At 39.9% G+C, this 18,851-nt stretch overlaps 1 protein-coding gene across 1 annotated transcript; it reads left to right on the top strand.

Annotated features, from left to right (window-relative positions):
* Positions 1-14,781: 14,781 nt before the first annotated feature.
* Positions 14,782-17,866, top strand: FJX1 (four-jointed box kinase 1). The gene has a single exon (XM_070735015.1). The coding sequence runs from the start codon at positions 15,065-15,067 to the stop codon at positions 16,406-16,408; it is 1,344 nt and encodes a 447-aa protein (XP_070591116.1). The 5' UTR covers positions 14,782-15,064; the 3' UTR covers positions 16,409-17,866.
* The last annotated feature ends 985 nt before the right edge of the window (positions 17,867-18,851 follow it).

The following is an 18,851-nucleotide window of genomic DNA, read 5'->3' as shown; positions in this document are numbered from 1 at the left end:
CAGACATGTCCACATCTCTCCAATACTCTGTGGTTTGCACTGGCAGCCAATTGGTTTCCAGACTCAATTCAAAGTGTTGGCTATCACCTATAAAGCCCTACATGGCATGAGACCAGATTACTTATGGGACCGCATGAATCCCAGCGACCAGTTAGTTCCCACAAAGTCAGCCTTCTCCAGGTCCTGTCAACTAAACAATGTCACTTGGTGGGACCCAGGAAAAGAGCCTTCTCTGTGGGAGCTCTGGCCCTCTGGAATCAACTCCCCCCCAGAGATTCATGTTACCCCCATCCTCCCCACCTTCCATAAGAGTCTAAAGACTAGCCATAAGTGTCTAAAGACTATATCTCTGGGACCGCCTTCTGCCGTACGAATCCCAGCGACCGATTAGGTCCCACAGAGTTGGCCTTCTCTGGGTCCTGTCGACTAAACAAAGTAGTTTGGCGGGTCCCAGGGGAAGAGCCTTCTCTGTAGTGGCCCCAACTCTCTGGAACCTGCTCCCCCCCGGAGATTAGAACTGCCCCCACCCTCCTTGCCTTCCGTAAATTCCTTAAAACCCATCTTTGCTGCCAGGCATGGGGGAATTGACATATCTCCCCCGGGCCTATACAATTTATATATGGTATGTTTGTTTGTATGTATGTCTGATTAATAATGGGGTTTTTAAAATGTTTTTAAATTATTAGATTTGTTATTAATTGTTCTATTGCTGTTGTGAGCCGCCTGAGTCTATGGAGAGGGGCGGCGTACATATCTAATAAATAATAAATAATTATTATTATTATTATGCCACCAAGCTCAGGGTCATTATATTCTACCCTCTGGACAATGAATGTATAGTGAGCTTGTTTGAATGGACATGTGTGTATACTAATAGGCTTTTAAAAGTTTTCAAAATGTAATTAATTTTAATTTTAATTAATCATATCTCAATGTATACTGTTTTTATACTGTAAGTTGCAAGCTACCCCAGGTTTTCAGAGAGGGGCGGCATATAAATTTAATAAATAATAAAATAATAATAATCCTAGACGCAGTGGCTCTCAACCTGTGGCTCGCGACCCCTTTGGGTGTGTGTGAAATGATCCTTTCATAGGGGCCAACTAAGACCATCAGAGAGCACATATTTCTGATGGTCTTAGGAATCAAGACACTGCTTCTCTATCCGTCTCCAGGTGGGTCCACCCACATGCAAATAGACTACTGCAAAAAAAAAATCTGTACCACAAAAATTTCTGAGTATGCGCAAAAGCCGCATTTTCATTATTGTGCATGTGTCACCATCTTGTTTTCAGCTTTTTATTTGTTTGCAATTTTTTAAAACACAATTTGGCACTTTCCGTGCATGCAAGCGCGCGCAAAGCACCCATGTAACCACAAGGTGCGACCACACAATGTAGGAGGAAGTGAACCAGCAGTGAAGTAAGTTAAAACCCACCCCTGAGTTTCCTGATAATTTTCTTATTTTATGGTGTGGGGAGGGGTCACCACAACATGAGGAACTGCATTAAAGGGCCGTGGCATTAGGAAGGTTGAAAACCACTGCTCTAGAGAATCTCCATGAGGACAACTTGAGAAGGACAAAAGTTCACTCTGTCATCACAAGCATTCAAGTCAATGAAATTCTTCAGGATGTAGAACAATAGTGAAAAGCCAATTAAGCTATTAGTTGAGGATCACATACTATCTTAAGATACAGAGAAGCACAATAAAAATTAATGTATGAAAAAAGCAGGTCAAATATTAAACATTTCAGAATACAGATATGCTTCTGATACTATTCTGTAATGCCCCATATACTAAGAAATATTAATAATCCTGAATGCATAAATTTTCCACAAATGGTATTCTGAGAGGAGCGTGCTTAAAGATATGATAGCAAACAATAGTGTATCACTTCAATGAAATTTCCAGTAAGGTTCTCAGACTTTGCAAATATGATGGAGTGTAAAGGGGACAGAGGTTCAGAAGCCAATAAAGTGAGTACTTAGTGACACCTTGAATTATTTAATAAATATGCTGGAAATCAAATAACTTTACAAGAGGACTGAAATTACATGCTAGCCTATGAAGAGATTAATACCTTAATGCCTATGTTCACAATAGCTTGCCGTTTATGCTTTATGTATTAGTTCAAATATTTGATCCAAAATTAAGTTTTGAAAACTTCTCATCTATGAAAACTGGTTTCTGGCAGCACTTGATATATAATGATAGGATACAATAATCAAACTGAGAACCTCAGAGACTAAGAGCATCAGGCCAGATAATTCATGAACAGTGAATGTGAATTAGTGAACCCAAGATCATTCACAACATTGTGATACCTGATACTAATTGTAATCATTTTCTACCAATTAATAAACTTAGGATGAGAAGAGTTGCTGTGGGTTCAGTGTCATCATGTCTATCTCTTTTACCTTTATTTATCTTTCAGGTTGCCTTCTCTTACTTTCATTTACCTTTCTTTTCCTTTAAAAATATTTTTAATGTTTTATAATAAATATGAATTATAATAGTAAAAAAATTCCAAACAAAATTTTAAAAGTAAAATAAAAAAGGGGTAGGGGTAAAAAGTGCATGAAAAAAGAAGAAAAAGTAAGAAGATAATGAAGTGGTGTTTGTGTTCCCACTTCCATTACAACAAGCATAAACAAATTTAGTGTTTTTTCCAATCCATATAAGATTATAACCTCTTTTCATTCCATAGTCCATCTTTTATGTGTAGACAAATCCATAAAGCATCCCTCTTTAAGCCCAGACATCAAAAAAGTCCATAATGGGTTGTCAGATTTCTAACACCTTATTTTTACCCTGATCAAATAAGACCTTCATCCAAATATTGTCATAATATTTGATTTCTCTTCATTTCTTCTTTGTCATATTGCAAAAATAGTAAAAATAAAAATATGAAGGCTGTCCCTTTAGCTATATCAAAAATTTCTTAGATCTTCTCTTAATTAAGTTTTTTACGAACAAGACATGAATCTTTACGGCAAAATCTCTTTTATATTTTCAATAATTCTGAAAGGAGGTTTTACCACAGGAGTCTTATCTTTGTTGCCAAATAAAATCTGTCTTCTACTATAACTGACTGCTTTATAGTGTGATTAACAGATAAGAAAAATTAAAAAGTACAAACAACAGGCATTTGCTAATGACCTCGTATTTATTCTAGGAAAAAAACCTGGACCCAGCTTAATAAAAATGATAGCAGAATATGGTGAAGTTGCAGGACTAAAGATGAATGAAGAGAAAACTAATAATAGTTAAAAATATGGCAAAGAAACAATAAAAAAAGCTCGTGGGGGAGATAGATATCTAGACAGTTAAGACAGTTAAATACCTAGGAATACAGTTAACAGCAAGACGTTTAAGAAATTGTTACAACAAATCAAAATAGACCTGAAGAAATGGCAAAACCTGCAGCTATCGATGATAGGAAGAATAGCTACAATAAAAATGAATATCTCATTTCAAACAATTCTGATAAAATTAGAAAAAAAATTGAAGAATTAAATAAAATGATATTAAAATATATTTGGCAAGGGAAAAAAGCAAGAATAAGAATGAAACTGCTACAAGATACTAAACAGAAAGGGGGCTTTGGGTTGCCGGATTGGGAGCTATGTTACCAGTCTGCACTTATCTGACTGAAAGAATGGGTAAATCTGACACACAAAATATTATTAAATTTGGAGGGACATGATCTCCAATTGAGATGGCATGGTATGGGAAAAATAAAATACATGGATGCTTTCAAAGACATTGTATTAGAAATGCATTGTTGTTAGTGTGGGGAAAAATCAAAGAAAGACACTATATTTACACTATGAAAATACCAGTCTGTCTCTCCATGATGGAGGCACTGATTTATCTGAATATGATTAATATGAAAAATTGTAAGGTATAAGGACATCTTGAATGATAAAGGGGAACTCAAATCTAAATAAGAACCAACCCATCAAGGGATTGACTTCGCATGATGGCCACACGTGCAAATACAATCAAGACATGAGAAACATGCAAGAAAGTATGGCTTTTATAAAGAACCAATAGAATTAGATATTACTAGAGACAGATGAAAAATTAATTTAAAAATGTATATGTTTATGTTCATACCAATACTTGCTACCCTGTACATGTTTTGATAAATAAATAAATAAAATAAAAATAAATTTATGGCCTCTATCCTGTCCCTTAAGCTGCTTAATCACCATCACTGGTGATTGCGTGTGTGTGTGTGTGTGTATGTGTGATTACATGTGTTACCTGATATTGGAATGATACTATTTCTATTTATCAAAAGTATGGTAGCTTTAGGAACCAGGTTTTGTTTTTGTTTTTTCAGTCTTTGGGTTTAGAAGATATACTTTACCAATTAAAAGCTGCTGATTGTAGTTAGAGTCATGCAAGTTAGGGCAAGAAGTTGCAATCCATTAATCAGAATGACAATGTGCCCAGTGAAGGGCTACCAGAATTTTTACTACCACACTGTGGGTGTGGTTATGCAGGATGCCCTGCATTTTCTTTCAACATCTTTCAGTGCAAATTGGGTGCTTTGGGCTGGAGCTCCATTTTCACTACGCCACTGTGTTTCCCCCGTCCAGGCAGTAGCCCACCCCTGAATGTGCCATGCTGGGAAATTTTGTGCAACTTAACAAAAAAGTTTCTTATAACATTAATGGCAGCAAAAGATCATTGTTTGGATTTCAAAAAGTATCATACTTTTGTCTTCATGTTTTCTATGTTTCACGAGATGTGGAGGGAGTAAACTTTATGCTTTAAGCCAGGAGTGTCAAACTCGCATCATCACAGTGGCATCATGTGATGTATTGTGACCAGCCCCTTTGCTAAACTGGGTGCACATGATGCATCCGGTCCAGAGCCACAAGTTTGACAACCCTGTTTTAAGCCATTCTATTTGTGTTGATTTTCATGACTTTATTTTAATTGTCCTGCTACAAATATGATATTCATCTGCCATGAAAATATCCATATTAATGGGGCAACTAAATATGAATATGAGAGAAATCATTCACACACACACATACAAATACACACACACACACATTATTGTGTTGGTTTGCAAAGGTGGGGCAGAAACTTTCAAGAGTAGTTTCTGTTTATGACATTAATCTAAGCAAATTGATAATCTTCCTTAAATATATTTTGTTCAGCAAGAACTAGGTAGCATGCTATATGACCTAAATCTAACATCTGTATTTCTGTTTTATTTCAGGCAAAATTATTGCCAATTGTTGAAACCATATCTGCTACTACAGTTTATTTGTAAAATGAATAATATGTCAGATGTTTCATTTAGTCCATGATGGCAGCTGTTTTATGCTTTGGGGAGCCCCGAGAAAGCATAGATATTGCAGTAACTGGAAGATCCCGTGACTCTCTGCTCCATCTGGAAAACTGACATTAAGTGCAGGAAGCAGAGAAAGGAAATGTGTGCTTAAATATTTGGCATCAAGAAACAGCAAGAGACATAACACACATGGTTCTCACCCAGCCATTCCCATAAGGTGGCTTAAGATCCATGACAGATTTCTAAGCAAGTTATCAGAATTCAGTTAAGAGATTGTGAGAAATAGCAGCAACAAAGCTTAGCAATTTAAAATGACAGGCATGAAGTGACAAAGAAAGTGACCGATTAGTTTTCAAAAGCTCCTGGTCAATTGAGTACCATATAGAACCATAAAATGTAGTTAGTTCAAAAGTCAGATGAAGCGTTTTAAAATTTTCTGGGTGACAGGAAGTCTTTGTTGTAAATCCTGCCAATCATGATCTATTTAATAAACTATGTTTAGACAAAGCAGAACATGGTATAAATTATTGGTCCAGTGGTCAAGTTAGTTAATAAATAAATAAATATAAAAATGGTGTTTTATTCTTTTTATTTTGAAGCAAGTCTCACTGAATTCAAAAAGGATCATTTCTAAATAAACATTTCTAAACACAGGATCAAATCTGTAAATAGGTATGCTTTATGCCAATTTAGCTGAGAATGATGTTCATTTTCCGGTTCTTTTCTTTTCTTTTTCTTGTATTACAGAAGTAAAGACAAAGTGTAACTGTATATTAAAAATGGGCAATGATCTGTAAATAACTGTTTTTCTTAATGTATTAAAAACAATAAATAAAACTTTAAAAAAAATCTGGATGAACAAGCATGGAAATAAGCCCTATTATGGTTCATTGCAGTCAGCCCGTTGTTCAGACTGAATTTAGCATTTTTGTCCACATGGCAAACTCTTTCCAAGGATTTGGGGTGGGCAGATGTGATATTTCATGGTGTTAAAAGTACCATTGTAGGATGTTAGTTGTTTCACATAAAGCTGACTTTTGCAATTGATTGATGATTTTTTTCAATGCTGGTGATATTCAAGTGGTGCTCCATTTGTTTTGGGATTGCACCCAAGGTACCTATTATTATTGGTACCGTAATTACCTTTGCTTTCTTTTGCCACAGTTGTTCTATTTCTATTTGCAGATCTTGCTTTCTCTGGTATCCTGCTGTCTCCAGGTACTGCCATATCCACTATCCAATTGTCTTTCTTATCAACAATTTTTAAGTCTAGGGTGTTATGTGGCAGGTGCCTGTCTGTTTGAATTCTAAACTGTCAGAGAACTTTAGCTTCTTCATTTTTTATTACTTCATCTATTTTATGGTCCCACCAGTTCTCACTTGCAGGCAAATGCTTACTATTATGGTTCATCGCACTGTCAGCCAGATGTTTGGCCTGAATTTGGCATTTTTCTACTTATCGAGTCCTTCCCAAGGACCTAAGGTAGACAGATGTGCAAGTTTGATCATGTTCATGTGTCACAGGATTAAGCTTTTCCAAGTAAAGTTGTGCTTTACAACTAGTGATTTTTTTCAATTATTATGATTAATTGTAATTGACAAAATGATTATCAATCAATTGCAAAATTTATATGGAACAGTACCTGCAACAGTACCATTACACAACAAAATCTGCTTATCCCATGTTCTGAGAAAGGACTCTATAGGTGGATAAAATTGTCAAATCTAAACATCTGGTTTGACTATGTGACCAACCATAATGAAAGACTACCTATAGTAAAAAGATCTGACTTCAACATAAAAGACACTGCCAATCAGTGGCAAAGATGAAGCTCTTTCCTGGGTTTTTTTTCTTGTTATAATGACTGTTAAAAGTTTATGCTGGAAAGTAACAGCGGACCAATTTTTAGATTTAATTTGTTGTGCATATTAAATGGCAATAATTCTTCTCCAGCAGGGGTTCTGAGCTTTGAACATTTTCAAGCATAATTCTTCTGCAAAGGGAGGCAGATTTTCTTTTTTATCTATTGCTATAGACTCCAGTTTCAAACCTACATTCTTTATCATCTTTTCTAGCATAGTTTTGCATTATTACATTTTTTTAAAAAAAATAAGGGCATTTTAGAATTAAATAATAAAACACAGAATGATATGACTACCAGGTATTGTGATTTGTTATCAACACTGTCGGTTGTATACCAGATTTCAAATGGTAGGGAAAGGAATACAGACTGCTGAAATAAACCCCCAAGATTTTGGTATATCATCATCATGCAGGAGAAAACCAAGGTTTGGGCATAAACAGGAATGACTACACGTAACTAACAGCACTTAGCACATTGATAGCACCTCAGCAAATAGAAATGAATGTGAAAAGAAGTGTGACTGTTAACAGTACAAGTAGAAACCTTTGTTCAAATGTGAGAAACAAGAAAACAGCACATATGAAATCACCATAAGTCAGTTCAACTCCAAAGAGGCATAACTTTTGAAGTGCAGTTCATTTGCCTCTTACAGGGCAACTTTCTGGACCAGTCATAAAGGAGGGAGAGTCAATTAAAATATCTGCTTATTTGCGAGGGATCATTTCTGCCCTAAGGAAAACACTTTTCCCTTCAAAATATCACCTTACAAAAAGGAAATAAATTGGAGTAAAGTGTCCATGCTCATAGAATAATTCTCTTATATCCTTCTGTCTCTTCCGCTTTGGTTAAGAAAAAAACAAATTTTCAAAGGCCCTTTTTAATGACCTCATCTTGGTTTTTAAAATCCTTTTATTATCTATTGTTACTTTTAATTTATTTTGTGCACACACAGAAATTAATGGCGAAGTTATTGTTGGCCTGCAGGTGGAGTAAGCATGACATTGTTGGAGGCAGAATTTTGTGCCGCAATTAAACTAAAATACTGTCTCTACTGAAATCAAGAAGGGGTGTGTGTGTCTATCTCTGTGTGTGTCAGTTCTGCTGGTTAGAAATATGCCATTTCTCATTGACTCTTCCTAGAAAGGGATGGTTTCTTTGAATCTTGACATGATAGGAAAGTGGAGTTCTTCTTTTTCTTATCCTTTGTATATCAAATTGAAATATGTTTCTTAACGATTTCACATTACATTGTGCTAAATAATACAAAACAGTATTACACTAAAATAGAGCATTGGATTACTGCCATTACTAAAACTATTTTTAAACTGATGAATGTTGTCAATTGCGTATTTTATGGATCTGGTTTTATTTCCTTCAGTTTTATGTTTTAATCTTGGTTTTTAATGTTATTGTGTATTTTAGTGATGTTATTCCCCTGAACACTGTTTATATTGGAAATACAGTGGTACCTCATCTTACGAACACCTCTTCTAACGAACTTTTTGAGATACGAACCCGGTGTTTAAGATTTATTTGCCTCTTCTTCCGAACTATTTTCACCTTACGAACCCAAGCAGCTGAAGGGGTTTCTTTTCCCCCCCCTTTTTTTGAAGAAAGAACAGGGAGGGGCGGCTTGGAGGGGGAAAGAGTTTGCATTTAAAAAAGTAAAACAGCGTGCTTGCACAGGCACTGAAAGGGTGTCTTTTGAAGAAAGAAAAAGGAGGGGCGGCTGAGCAAACATGCTAGAACAGTTGAAGGTACTTAACCAGTCTTGAATGATCACAAAAATTAAACAATATGAACCTGATTAATACATGGATGGAAGACTACCAGACAATCCTAGAAACTGTAATATGATCTGGAAAATGAAAGACAATTGCAAGCCACTTCCATAAGATTCCCAACAAAACATGGGCATGTTTATATGGTCACAAGGAATCCAACTCAAAGAGTGTCATACTGTGACATTGGAATATGCAATTTTCTGGATGAGTTGAAGTCCTCCCACATGGTGAAGGATGTTGTAGTATCTGGTATTAAAGTATCTGTAATACCAGATACTACAGGTTCTGAATTCTGTAGTATTTCAGAACAACTAAATGACTACAGGTTCCTGATTTTTAATATGAAACCATCACCTTTACCTTTCCCAAGCCTGTGATAAGCAAGCCATCTGCCATCTAAAAACAAGTTCTTCATTTCATTCTTCCTTCCCTTCTCAGGGGATAATAATCTATCTAATCAGAGTATTGGAAAAATTATGAAAATTATATCTGTGAAGCTTCAATTTGTCAAACTATATATGTTCCCACTTTTCTCCACTTGGTGGAGCTCTCAATGTTGGCAAGACAATATGGACAACCAATTACTTATAAAACTTGTCAAGTGTTTAGTGGATTAATATATTTTAATATATGACAGGTAGAAGCAATAATGCAATTTTAATATCAATGATGAAGGAAATTCAACTGCAGATAGTTCATACTCTACTTGAAGACTAGTGAAATTTTCTACAGTAATCAAATTGAGGACCATTTTTATCGGTAACAGCAACTGGATTAAACTTCTGTTAAATTCCAATATTAACAACTATTATATTGATTTTGGGAAACCTGCTTCTGTATTCAGGGATGTTACTGACAAACAGCAAAAAGTGATAATGCTTTGGTGATGTTCATCACAATATTACATTATATCATATGCAATTTAAATTATCCCAGGAATTTGCTATAAATTTCACATATGAAAATTGGCATGTTAAAATGAGCTGAAGGCCAGCTGAGACACTGCAGGGTTGCCATGATAAAATGATTAACTTTTAAAAAAAACATTGTATCAGTGAAGCAAATAAGCTGAAAGATTCTTAGACTGCTGATCATTGGCAAATTTGTATCACTGCCATTTTGTAACTACCTTGCAATGAGACTGCTAATGGGAAATTAATAGCACATTCCTAGCAATTGTATTCTGTTGAGCATTGAAGAAAATGGTCAAAACAAGAATGCTTCTTCTATATATGTAATAGATTGGACTAGGGCCATTAATGAACAACCATTATTTTACATTTTTCTTTGATTTGAGAAAATATATCATTGTTATAAATTAGCAGCATTTTATTTTGGATAAAATATTATTATTTCAGTTTGTCCCTGGTTAAGAAGGGTATTGATATAAAAAAAATCAGAAAGACAGTTTGATTTATCCATAAATATATTAAAGGGTTAAATAAGGTTCAGGAGGGAAGTGTTTTTAATAGGAAAGTGAACACAAGAACAAGGGGACACAATCTGAAGTTAGTTGGGGGAAAGATCAAAAGCAACATGAGAAAATATTATTTTACTGAAAGAGTAGTAGATCCTTGGAACAAACTTCCAGCAGACGTGGTAGATAAATCCACAGTAACTGAATTTAAACATGCCTGGGATAAACATATATCCATCCTAAGATAAAATACAGAAAATAGTATAAGGGCAGACTAGATGGACCATGAGGTCTTTTTCTGCCGTCAGACTTCTATGTTTCTATAATATCCAGGATAATTAGGATATTAGAAAATGAAAAAAGACTTATATTGCAGAAGAGAATGAATAACAGTCTGTGTAATTTCCTATTTAGAACCAAGTCTCACTGGGCTGGACACAGTCCCAAGAAATGAAGCATAGAAATACAGCCCTATAAATAAGAGATATTAGAACTTTGAGTGATATCCAAGAACAAAGCAAAGTTTCTAAGGCTGAATTATTTAAAGCAGCACCAGTAAATCTCCCATCTATCTTTAATAGAAGTAAAATAAAGTTGACTGGAACTTCAAGCACCTTCTTTTAGGAAAGGCTTCTCAATTCATCACTCAAAATTTCTGAATTCTATATTTTGATTCTGGGGTTCAGTTGATATAATCTTTGGAAATTGCAGTATTAGAAAGCAGTGTTTTTATTATTCCTCTTCTTGCACATGATTTTGGGATAATATAATAAAGCAAGGAGGAGGAGCAAAAGGAGGAGGGAGGAGAAGGAAGAGGGAGAAGACAACCATGCAAAATCATAAATGCTAGAAGATGGTTTACTTAACCTCTGGATATGGTTACTTACCTATCACTCACAATCATGACTGATTTTTTATAACCATAACCATAAATTAGAATATCTGCATATTGACATTCATGAAGTACCCTGTTTTCACTTGTGCAGCAACAATGCTAGAATGATGGCTTTACCTCTACTCCCAATGTTAAATTTTAAAAAAGTTGGTTGACCTGACAATCAACCAATTGATTTCTCCAGAGCCATCTATCTCCAGCCTCAATTGAATGCATGCACTTATATAATTTGCATGTATGTTATTCCAAATGTCTTGAGCTTCCTAGGTTCTGGTATGATTTCTGAATAGATTGCTTCTCTTTAACTTTGCTCTCTGGCTGCAGGATGAGAAGGAAACATTTATGTTAGATGATACTCACCCAATTTATTAATAGATATTTGTATGCTGTATATCCCACATTTCAGTATTTAGAAATAGATCTACATTTTAATAGTAATTGTGAAGCTACTACAATGTAACTAAGGTGATGCCTTGTGATGTTACCTGGAGCCTCTGGTTCTTGAGTAAATGGAGGATTTTTTTGTGATCTAAGATGGGGCTCCTGAAAACACCCAGGAATGGGATTGGCGGGCGTGGTAGGGGAAGGATACTGCAGAATCCCCATTCCCACCCTTCTCCAGGGGAAGGTTACTGCAGAATCCCCATTTCCTCCTGAACAGCTGGGATTCGGGAGGCAAATAATAGATGGAGGCAGAGTCAGTTAGAGGTGGTATTTGACTGGTTCTCCGAACTACTCAAAATTTCCACTAATGGTTCTCCAGAACTGATCACAACCTGCTAAATGCCACCTCTGGTCAATGTCACTTTGAGGGAAGAAGTTTAGGTGGCTTTGGAGGCATTGCTCCATACATTCAAAGGCCAGCCCAATTCCTCCCCAATTCTCCAAAATCCCAATGTTGGGAATACAGTATTGATGAGAATGTAGTTGGGACACAACTACAAAAGCCTCTAGAAGAAACCCAAAGTTGCTTTTTCAAGAGGCAACTGGACTTTCTGATTTTTTAAAAAAGATGTTTCACTTCTCATCCAAGAAGCTTCTTCAGCATCCTTCACCATCTAGTCGGAGCTGAAGAAGCTTCTTAGATGAGGAGCAAAACATCTCAAAGGAAAAATCAGAAAATCAGAACATCCAGTTGCCTCGTGAAAAAGCACCTTTGGGACAACCATGACCTGAATGACTGAATATCTCCATAAACACTCTGGAGGAAATAGATTACCTTGGCCTATTTCAATTTGGATTTAGGTCTTGATATGAAAATACTGGATATACATTAGTTTCTCTGGTGGGACTTGGATAAAGAGAGCATAGCCATTGTTCTCTTGTTGGACTTTTAGTTCCCTTTATTATGTTACCCTTCTGTAATGCCTACAAAGAGACATTGCATTGCGGTGGCTTCAGTATTCAACCATCTGAGAAATCCTATAAATTCATGCCAACCAAGGATGGAAAAGAAGGAGCACTGGGGTATCCTTAAATTATCCCAAAGAATGAAGGGGCTCTGAAGCCACATGATCCATTCCATTCTATTAGGTGCTCCTGAACTAATGGAATCATTCATATCAGTAAAACTTAGATAACAGAGCTTTCTTATTGCATAAGGAATATGATTCAGAATACTACTGCCACTGATGGAGATAAATAATTAGAATAGAGTACAGTAGAGTAGGGTAGAATAAAATAGAATAGAAATACAGTATTTATTGACAAGTTTGATTGGACACACAAGGAATTTGTCTTGATGCCTATGCTCTAAGTGTACATAAAAGATAAGAAAAGATAAAGAACAAAATATTTTCCCATTCCATGTTGCAGAAGCAAACCATGGTTGAATTTTGCTTCCAAGTAGGCTGAGAGGAATAGACTGTGGGGTGCTGAAGCAGAGCAAAGGTGCTGCTTCTGTCCTGTCTAGTGGTCTGGAACTTCTGCTTACCCTACTAGAAGAAGCAGATCCTTCTTTCCACTGAAGCTTCTATTTTCCTACCAAAAAGGGTCGCTCGTAGATTATAACAACAAGCCACTGCAACCTCTGTTTAGTTTGGGGGGGGGGGGAATTCAGAAGCAACGTGAGAAAATATTATTTTACTGAAATAGCAGTAGATGCCTGGAACAAACTTCCACAGTAACTGAATTTAAACATGCCTTGGATAAACATATATTCCTCCTAAGATAAAGTACAGGAAATAGTATAAGGGCAGACTAGATGGACCAGGAGGTCTTTTTCTACCGTCAGTCTTCTATGTTTCCTGCAATGTCCCTTTGTTTGTTTTTTTGTTTTTTGCCTTCATCTGGTTCCCACTCTCTAAAAAGGAGGGAGCCCTTATTATTAAAATTCTCTCTTTGTATTGGTATTTCCGCAGCACTTTCCCCCACATTTTGGCACCATCCAAGGACAGCCTTGAGCTATGGAAAATCTGTTCCGTTTTGTCATTTGTCACCTAACTTGGATGAAAGCCAGCGATTTGAAAGCAGAGAATAACAGACCTAGAATAAGGCAGGGATTGGCAACTGGGAGCGACAAATTTCACGCAGGTATTATTTCCTGCCCACTCAAGGATGCCTTAGACGGCTCTTCAAAAAATCAACGGTGGATAAAATCCTCCGGAGAGGGTGTGTGGAAGTATAAAATATTTCTACCGATTTCACATTAACAACACTAAATCGAAGCACCCATGCATAAAAGTGGTGCACATTCAACCATCGCATGCCGATGATGCTTAAGTGGAATTCAAATGGGTCTATTTGCATGGCTAAGAGGTTAGCCAGGATTTTTTTGGGGGGTGGTGGTGGAGGAGCCGCACGGGATTTTTATGCCCCGATCAAGCTATTTGTGCTGATCACCGGCTGCCAGCGGTTTGGCAGATCGAATCTCAGTAGGCTCAAGGTTGACTCAGCCTTCCAATCCTTCCAAGGTCTGTAAAACGAGGACCCAGATTGTTCTCTGCAAACCGCTTAGAGCACTGGGAAGCGGTATACTGTATAAATCTAAACGCTATTGTTATTTAAGTGCCCCATAGCAACCTTCGGGCGCCTTTGCTCCATTACGAAGGGACTGACCCCAGATCGCCCGCCCAAGACTCTTATTTCTCTCCCACCATTCCGCGCCGCCGCCTCCTCCTAACTCCGGTTCCCGCTCAAAGAAAGAGCTCTTTGAAATCAGCAGCGCGAGGTGCCTCCCTCCCATCTTTTTTATTCTAAACGGACCGAATCCTTTGTGCTCCCCAAGCCGGATGGGAGGAGGGAGGAGCGCTGGGAGACGGTCGGCCGCCTACCTCGTCTCTTCGCCAAAATCGCTACTCAGCGACGCCCTACAACCCAAACCGGATCCCCGAGGATTCGGGGCCCACCTAAAGATCTCCCGCTTTCTCGGAAGTGCCCCGGAAAAGGCATCGGCCAGCCACGGGCCCCACCTTCCCAACGAGCCGTTGCCGCTTTAAGCGGAAGACCATGCTGGGCGGTGGGTTGGGTCCCCGCGCTCCCCCTCGCCTCCCCCACGTGGTCTCGGTTCTTGTGAATTTCAATCGCTAGAGGGTCTGGGTACAAGACACCGGCCCCGCAGCCGAGGCTGGGGCGTCCGTCCGGAATCGGGGGTCCTTCTCCTCCTGGATCCTCCTCCTCCCTGCCCGGCGGATTTTTTTTTTAAAAGGAATCTGCAACCGGCAGCCACCATGAACCGAGGCAGCCCCGACCGGAGGAGCCGCCCGGTAGCGCAGCTCCCGAGTCCCGGAGCGGCGGACTGAAGATCGCGGCAGCCTCCCAAGCTCAGCCCCCAGCCGCGGGAGGAGAATGCAACGAGCGGGTCTGGCCCGGCTGGGCTCCGTGGCCGCGCTCTGGCTCTTAGGCTTGGCTTCCTTGGCGGGGCTGTGGAGCGGGCGGCTCGGGGACGACCCGAGAACGAGCGAGCTGAAGAAGTTCCCTCAGGAGCAAGCCGGCTCGGCGTTCGGCAGCCTCCGAGCCGCCCCGAGCCGCCCCCTCCAGACGAGCCGCCTCCAAGCCGCCCAGAAAACTTTCCGAGCGCTGCTCACGCTACCGGGCCAGTCGACGGAGCTCCAGGAAGGCCCGGGAGAAAGCGGACAGGAGCCGCCGTCGCTCCCTTCGGCTCGCCCTCGGCGGGAGCGGCAAGGAACCGCCATGGGAGGCGAGGAACAGTTTCCCTTCTCGCCGGTACGCGGCGGGGTTTTCTGGAGCCAGACTTTGGAAGCTCAGGTGCCGCCGGGCTTTTCGGCTGAGGAGACCGCCTCGTGGCTAAGGGCGGCCCGGGAAGCGCGCGTGGTGTCCCTGGAGCGCGGCGGCTGCGGCCGCAGTTCCAACCGGCTGGCCCGGTTGTCGGACGGGAGCCGCGCCTGCGTGCGCTACGGCATCAACCCGGAGCAAATCCAGGGCGAGGCGCTCTCTTATCACCTGGCCGGGCTGCTGGGCATTCAGGAGCGGCTGCCGCCTTTGGCTCTCTCGCGGGTGGAAGCCCGCGGCGGGCAGTGGGCGGAAGTGCGCGACGAGCTGCGCGGCTCCCATTGGGCCGAGGGGGCCGTGGTGAGCCTGGCGCGCTGGGTGGACAATCTAACCGACGTGGTGGCCCCCGCCCCCTGGCAAGCTGAGGCGGGGGTGCCAGGGACCGGCCGGAGGTTGCAGCCCCTGGCGGCGGGGGAGCTGAGAGGCCTCAGGCAGGCGCAGCTCGTGGAGCTGGTGCAGTGGAGCGACCTGATCCTCTTCGACTATCTCACCGCCAACTTCGACCGGCTGGTCAGCAACCTGTTTAGCCTCCAGTGGGACCCGCGCGTCATGCACCGGGCCACCAGCAACCTCCACAGGGCCCCCAACGGAGGCTTGGTTTTCATCGACAACGAGGCCGGCCTGGTGCACGGCTACCGGCTCCTGGCCATGTGGGACAAATACAACGAGCCTTTGCTGCGCTCCGTCTGCGTCTTCCGCGAGGCCACCGCCCAGAGGGTGCGGGAGTTGCACCGCCTCCGCAACGCCGCCTCCGAGCTGCTCAGGCTCTACCGGACTCGGGAGCCCTTGGCCGAGATGGTCGGCTTCCTCTCCGACCAGCAAGCCCAGATGCTCCAGGAGCGCGTCGACTTTGTCCACAAGCACATTTTGCACTGCAAAGCTAAGGCCGCCGCTCCGTGAGGCTCCTTTGGGCTCGGTGGAAACCACCTGGATTTATAAGACTTGAGAAGAGATTCAAGAATGGGGAGAAGGACGCCTGAGAGAGGTCTTTCCCCCTCCTATTCAAGGGCCTGGGGATCAATATCCCTAAAGAAATCAAGGCTGGGACACACACACACACACACACCTTTGGGGGTTTGACAGGAATTTCCACAAAAATGTTTCTGAGATTTTGACAGAGGAATTACATGGCAAGCTCAGCTAAACATGAACAGGATTCAGAGTTTTGTCTTTGTGAGGTAGCTGAACTAGTTCTTGCCTCTCAGACACTTTGTTCCTGGAATCTTATCTGCAGAATGTGAGCCTTCTTTATCTGAGGCGCCTAGTGTGTTCAGTTCCCGGCTCCTGAAGACAAAAACGCCTTGCTGCCAATTTCACTCCTTTTGTGACCCGCTGGATGTTTGGGAGAGATGCACTCACATGGCCTTCTGCACTCTGGGAACCCCAGCTGGCCCAGGGTGATAGACCTTGTAATCTGGTTCAACAGGAGGGTGCCATATTAAAGCTGGATTAAAATGTCATAACACTCCCCTCCCGTTTTTTTAAGTATTAGATGTAACAATGCCCCTTCTACCCCTGATCTGCACTATTGCCTATTACAGAAAAGGTAAAAAAAACAAACCCCTCTTTCCAGTCTTCAGTTTTTGTTAGAATTGCTGTGAAGATGCTGAGTAGCTTGGAGCTAGAAACATAGCTGAGTTTAAGAGATGATTCATGCCTTTGATATAATCTATACATAATAATAGATGTATATGCCACTCTCATTTCCCTTACGGGATGTTAAGAGCTTCTCTTAACCTTTCAAATTAAAAGGTCCTGTACAAAAGCTATGATTGGCATTTAAATGAACCATCACCCTTTTCCTTCCAGTGAGCATCAAGAGCTACCTGTGTTTCTTTGTCACACCCTTAAAAAAAAAATCCTCCACATAACACTCTTAATTTAATTTCTAGATACTGTAGCTCTACTTACAGAACAGCATTTTCTGATGAATTTCCAGCCATCTTGGACAGGGACAAAGTCACCAATTGTAACAAGTGTGCAGAAAAGTAACTCTTAACACACCTTTTATCCCTTAACAGTTAAAAGCATTTGGCAGAAAAATGGGGGGGGGGGGATGTTCCTCAGCATTTCTGTTTTATATGTAACCCACTACTGTGTAATAAAATGGGGGTGGGGGATTTATAGTATTGTCAGTGTAGTAAATTTTGATGCATTAATTTGGAGAAGGGAAAAATCAGTTTCTTGCACTTTACTTTCTTTTTATATATACATATATATATATATACAAAATCTTGTTATTTAAAAAAGGTCTGCATTTTAGGTACATGATACATGTTCTTAAATCTTTCTGTAATATACTAAAGAACTGGATATTTCAGTAAAGATGTGTTAATGTTTTGCCTCTTTTGTATCCAAGTTTTGGATTTCATTGTTCCACGAAATATTTCTCTTTCTTTTTCCATAATTTGGATATTTTTCTTTAGCCCAATAGAGTTAGTGATAGAGTTATTCCCCACAGTAGGGAGAAGACTTATTTTTTTGTAAATAGATTTCCTGCATTAAAGTATTCAAAAGCTGATGAGCACCATAGGGTATATAAAACATACACCTTGTAGATTTTACTGGCCTGTATAAGTGTCCTTCCACATGTTTCCAAGAAAATAATAATTCTGCTTTGTTTTGATTCTAACAGTTCAAATTTCAGCATAGCTTATCCTTAACTGTTTCACTGGTGTAGAAATTGTCCTTCAGAACTATCAAAACACTGTACTTTTGACTATCAGCAATTTTCAATAGCTGTTAATTTCTTTTCCATTTTGGTTTCTGGTAAATGAGTTACAAATGAAAACTCTCTGCCAAGAATAATTTAGGACTTTGTTTTAGCTTAGCTTCTCTTTTGACTGGTAGGGTATCTACAGAAGCTGAAATTAAAAGTATCATGACTTTTGCTAAGGTTCAGTGCTTCAAACCAGCCCTTATGAATGGAAGTTCTATCTTTTTCAGGACAGTCCTCTGAGAATTAGGCAGAAATGAGGGCATTTCTTAGAAATTTTTGTATATGGATATGCTGGTGAGGACTTATACTATGCATCAGAAACAAAATTGGGGCTCAGATCTTTTGATCAACCAGTTCTGTACAAGTGGAAGCAGAGGGTGGAAATAGAGTTTTAATTTCCCACAAACTTTAATCACTTTGTCACAGCTGGAGTATACATAATGTTACAGGTCAGAGGCAGAAAGAATTTTGTAAGAAGAATATGAGTTTTGGAATTTTTTCTAGTTCTTATATTTGCAGTGGCCATAGTTGGTGTGTATATTTTTGTTCTTGTAATGGGGGACAAAAGCATTTCTATTTGCAGGGGCATCTTTTCTGGTTATATATATATATATGTGTGTGTGT

This window comes from Erythrolamprus reginae, chromosome 1 (genome assembly GCF_031021105.1).
Source record: "Erythrolamprus reginae isolate rEryReg1 chromosome 1, rEryReg1.hap1, whole genome shotgun sequence".
Lineage (NCBI taxonomy): Eukaryota > Metazoa > Chordata > Lepidosauria > Squamata > Dipsadidae > Erythrolamprus > Erythrolamprus reginae.
This window is presented reverse-complemented; position numbering and strand designations above follow the sequence as displayed.

Bases quoted from the DNA above. Each gene is read 5' to 3' on its own strand.
- FJX1 (XM_070735015.1), top strand. From the start codon at position 15,065: ATGCAACGAGCGGGTCTGGCCCGGCTGGGCTCCGTGGCCGCGCTCTGG.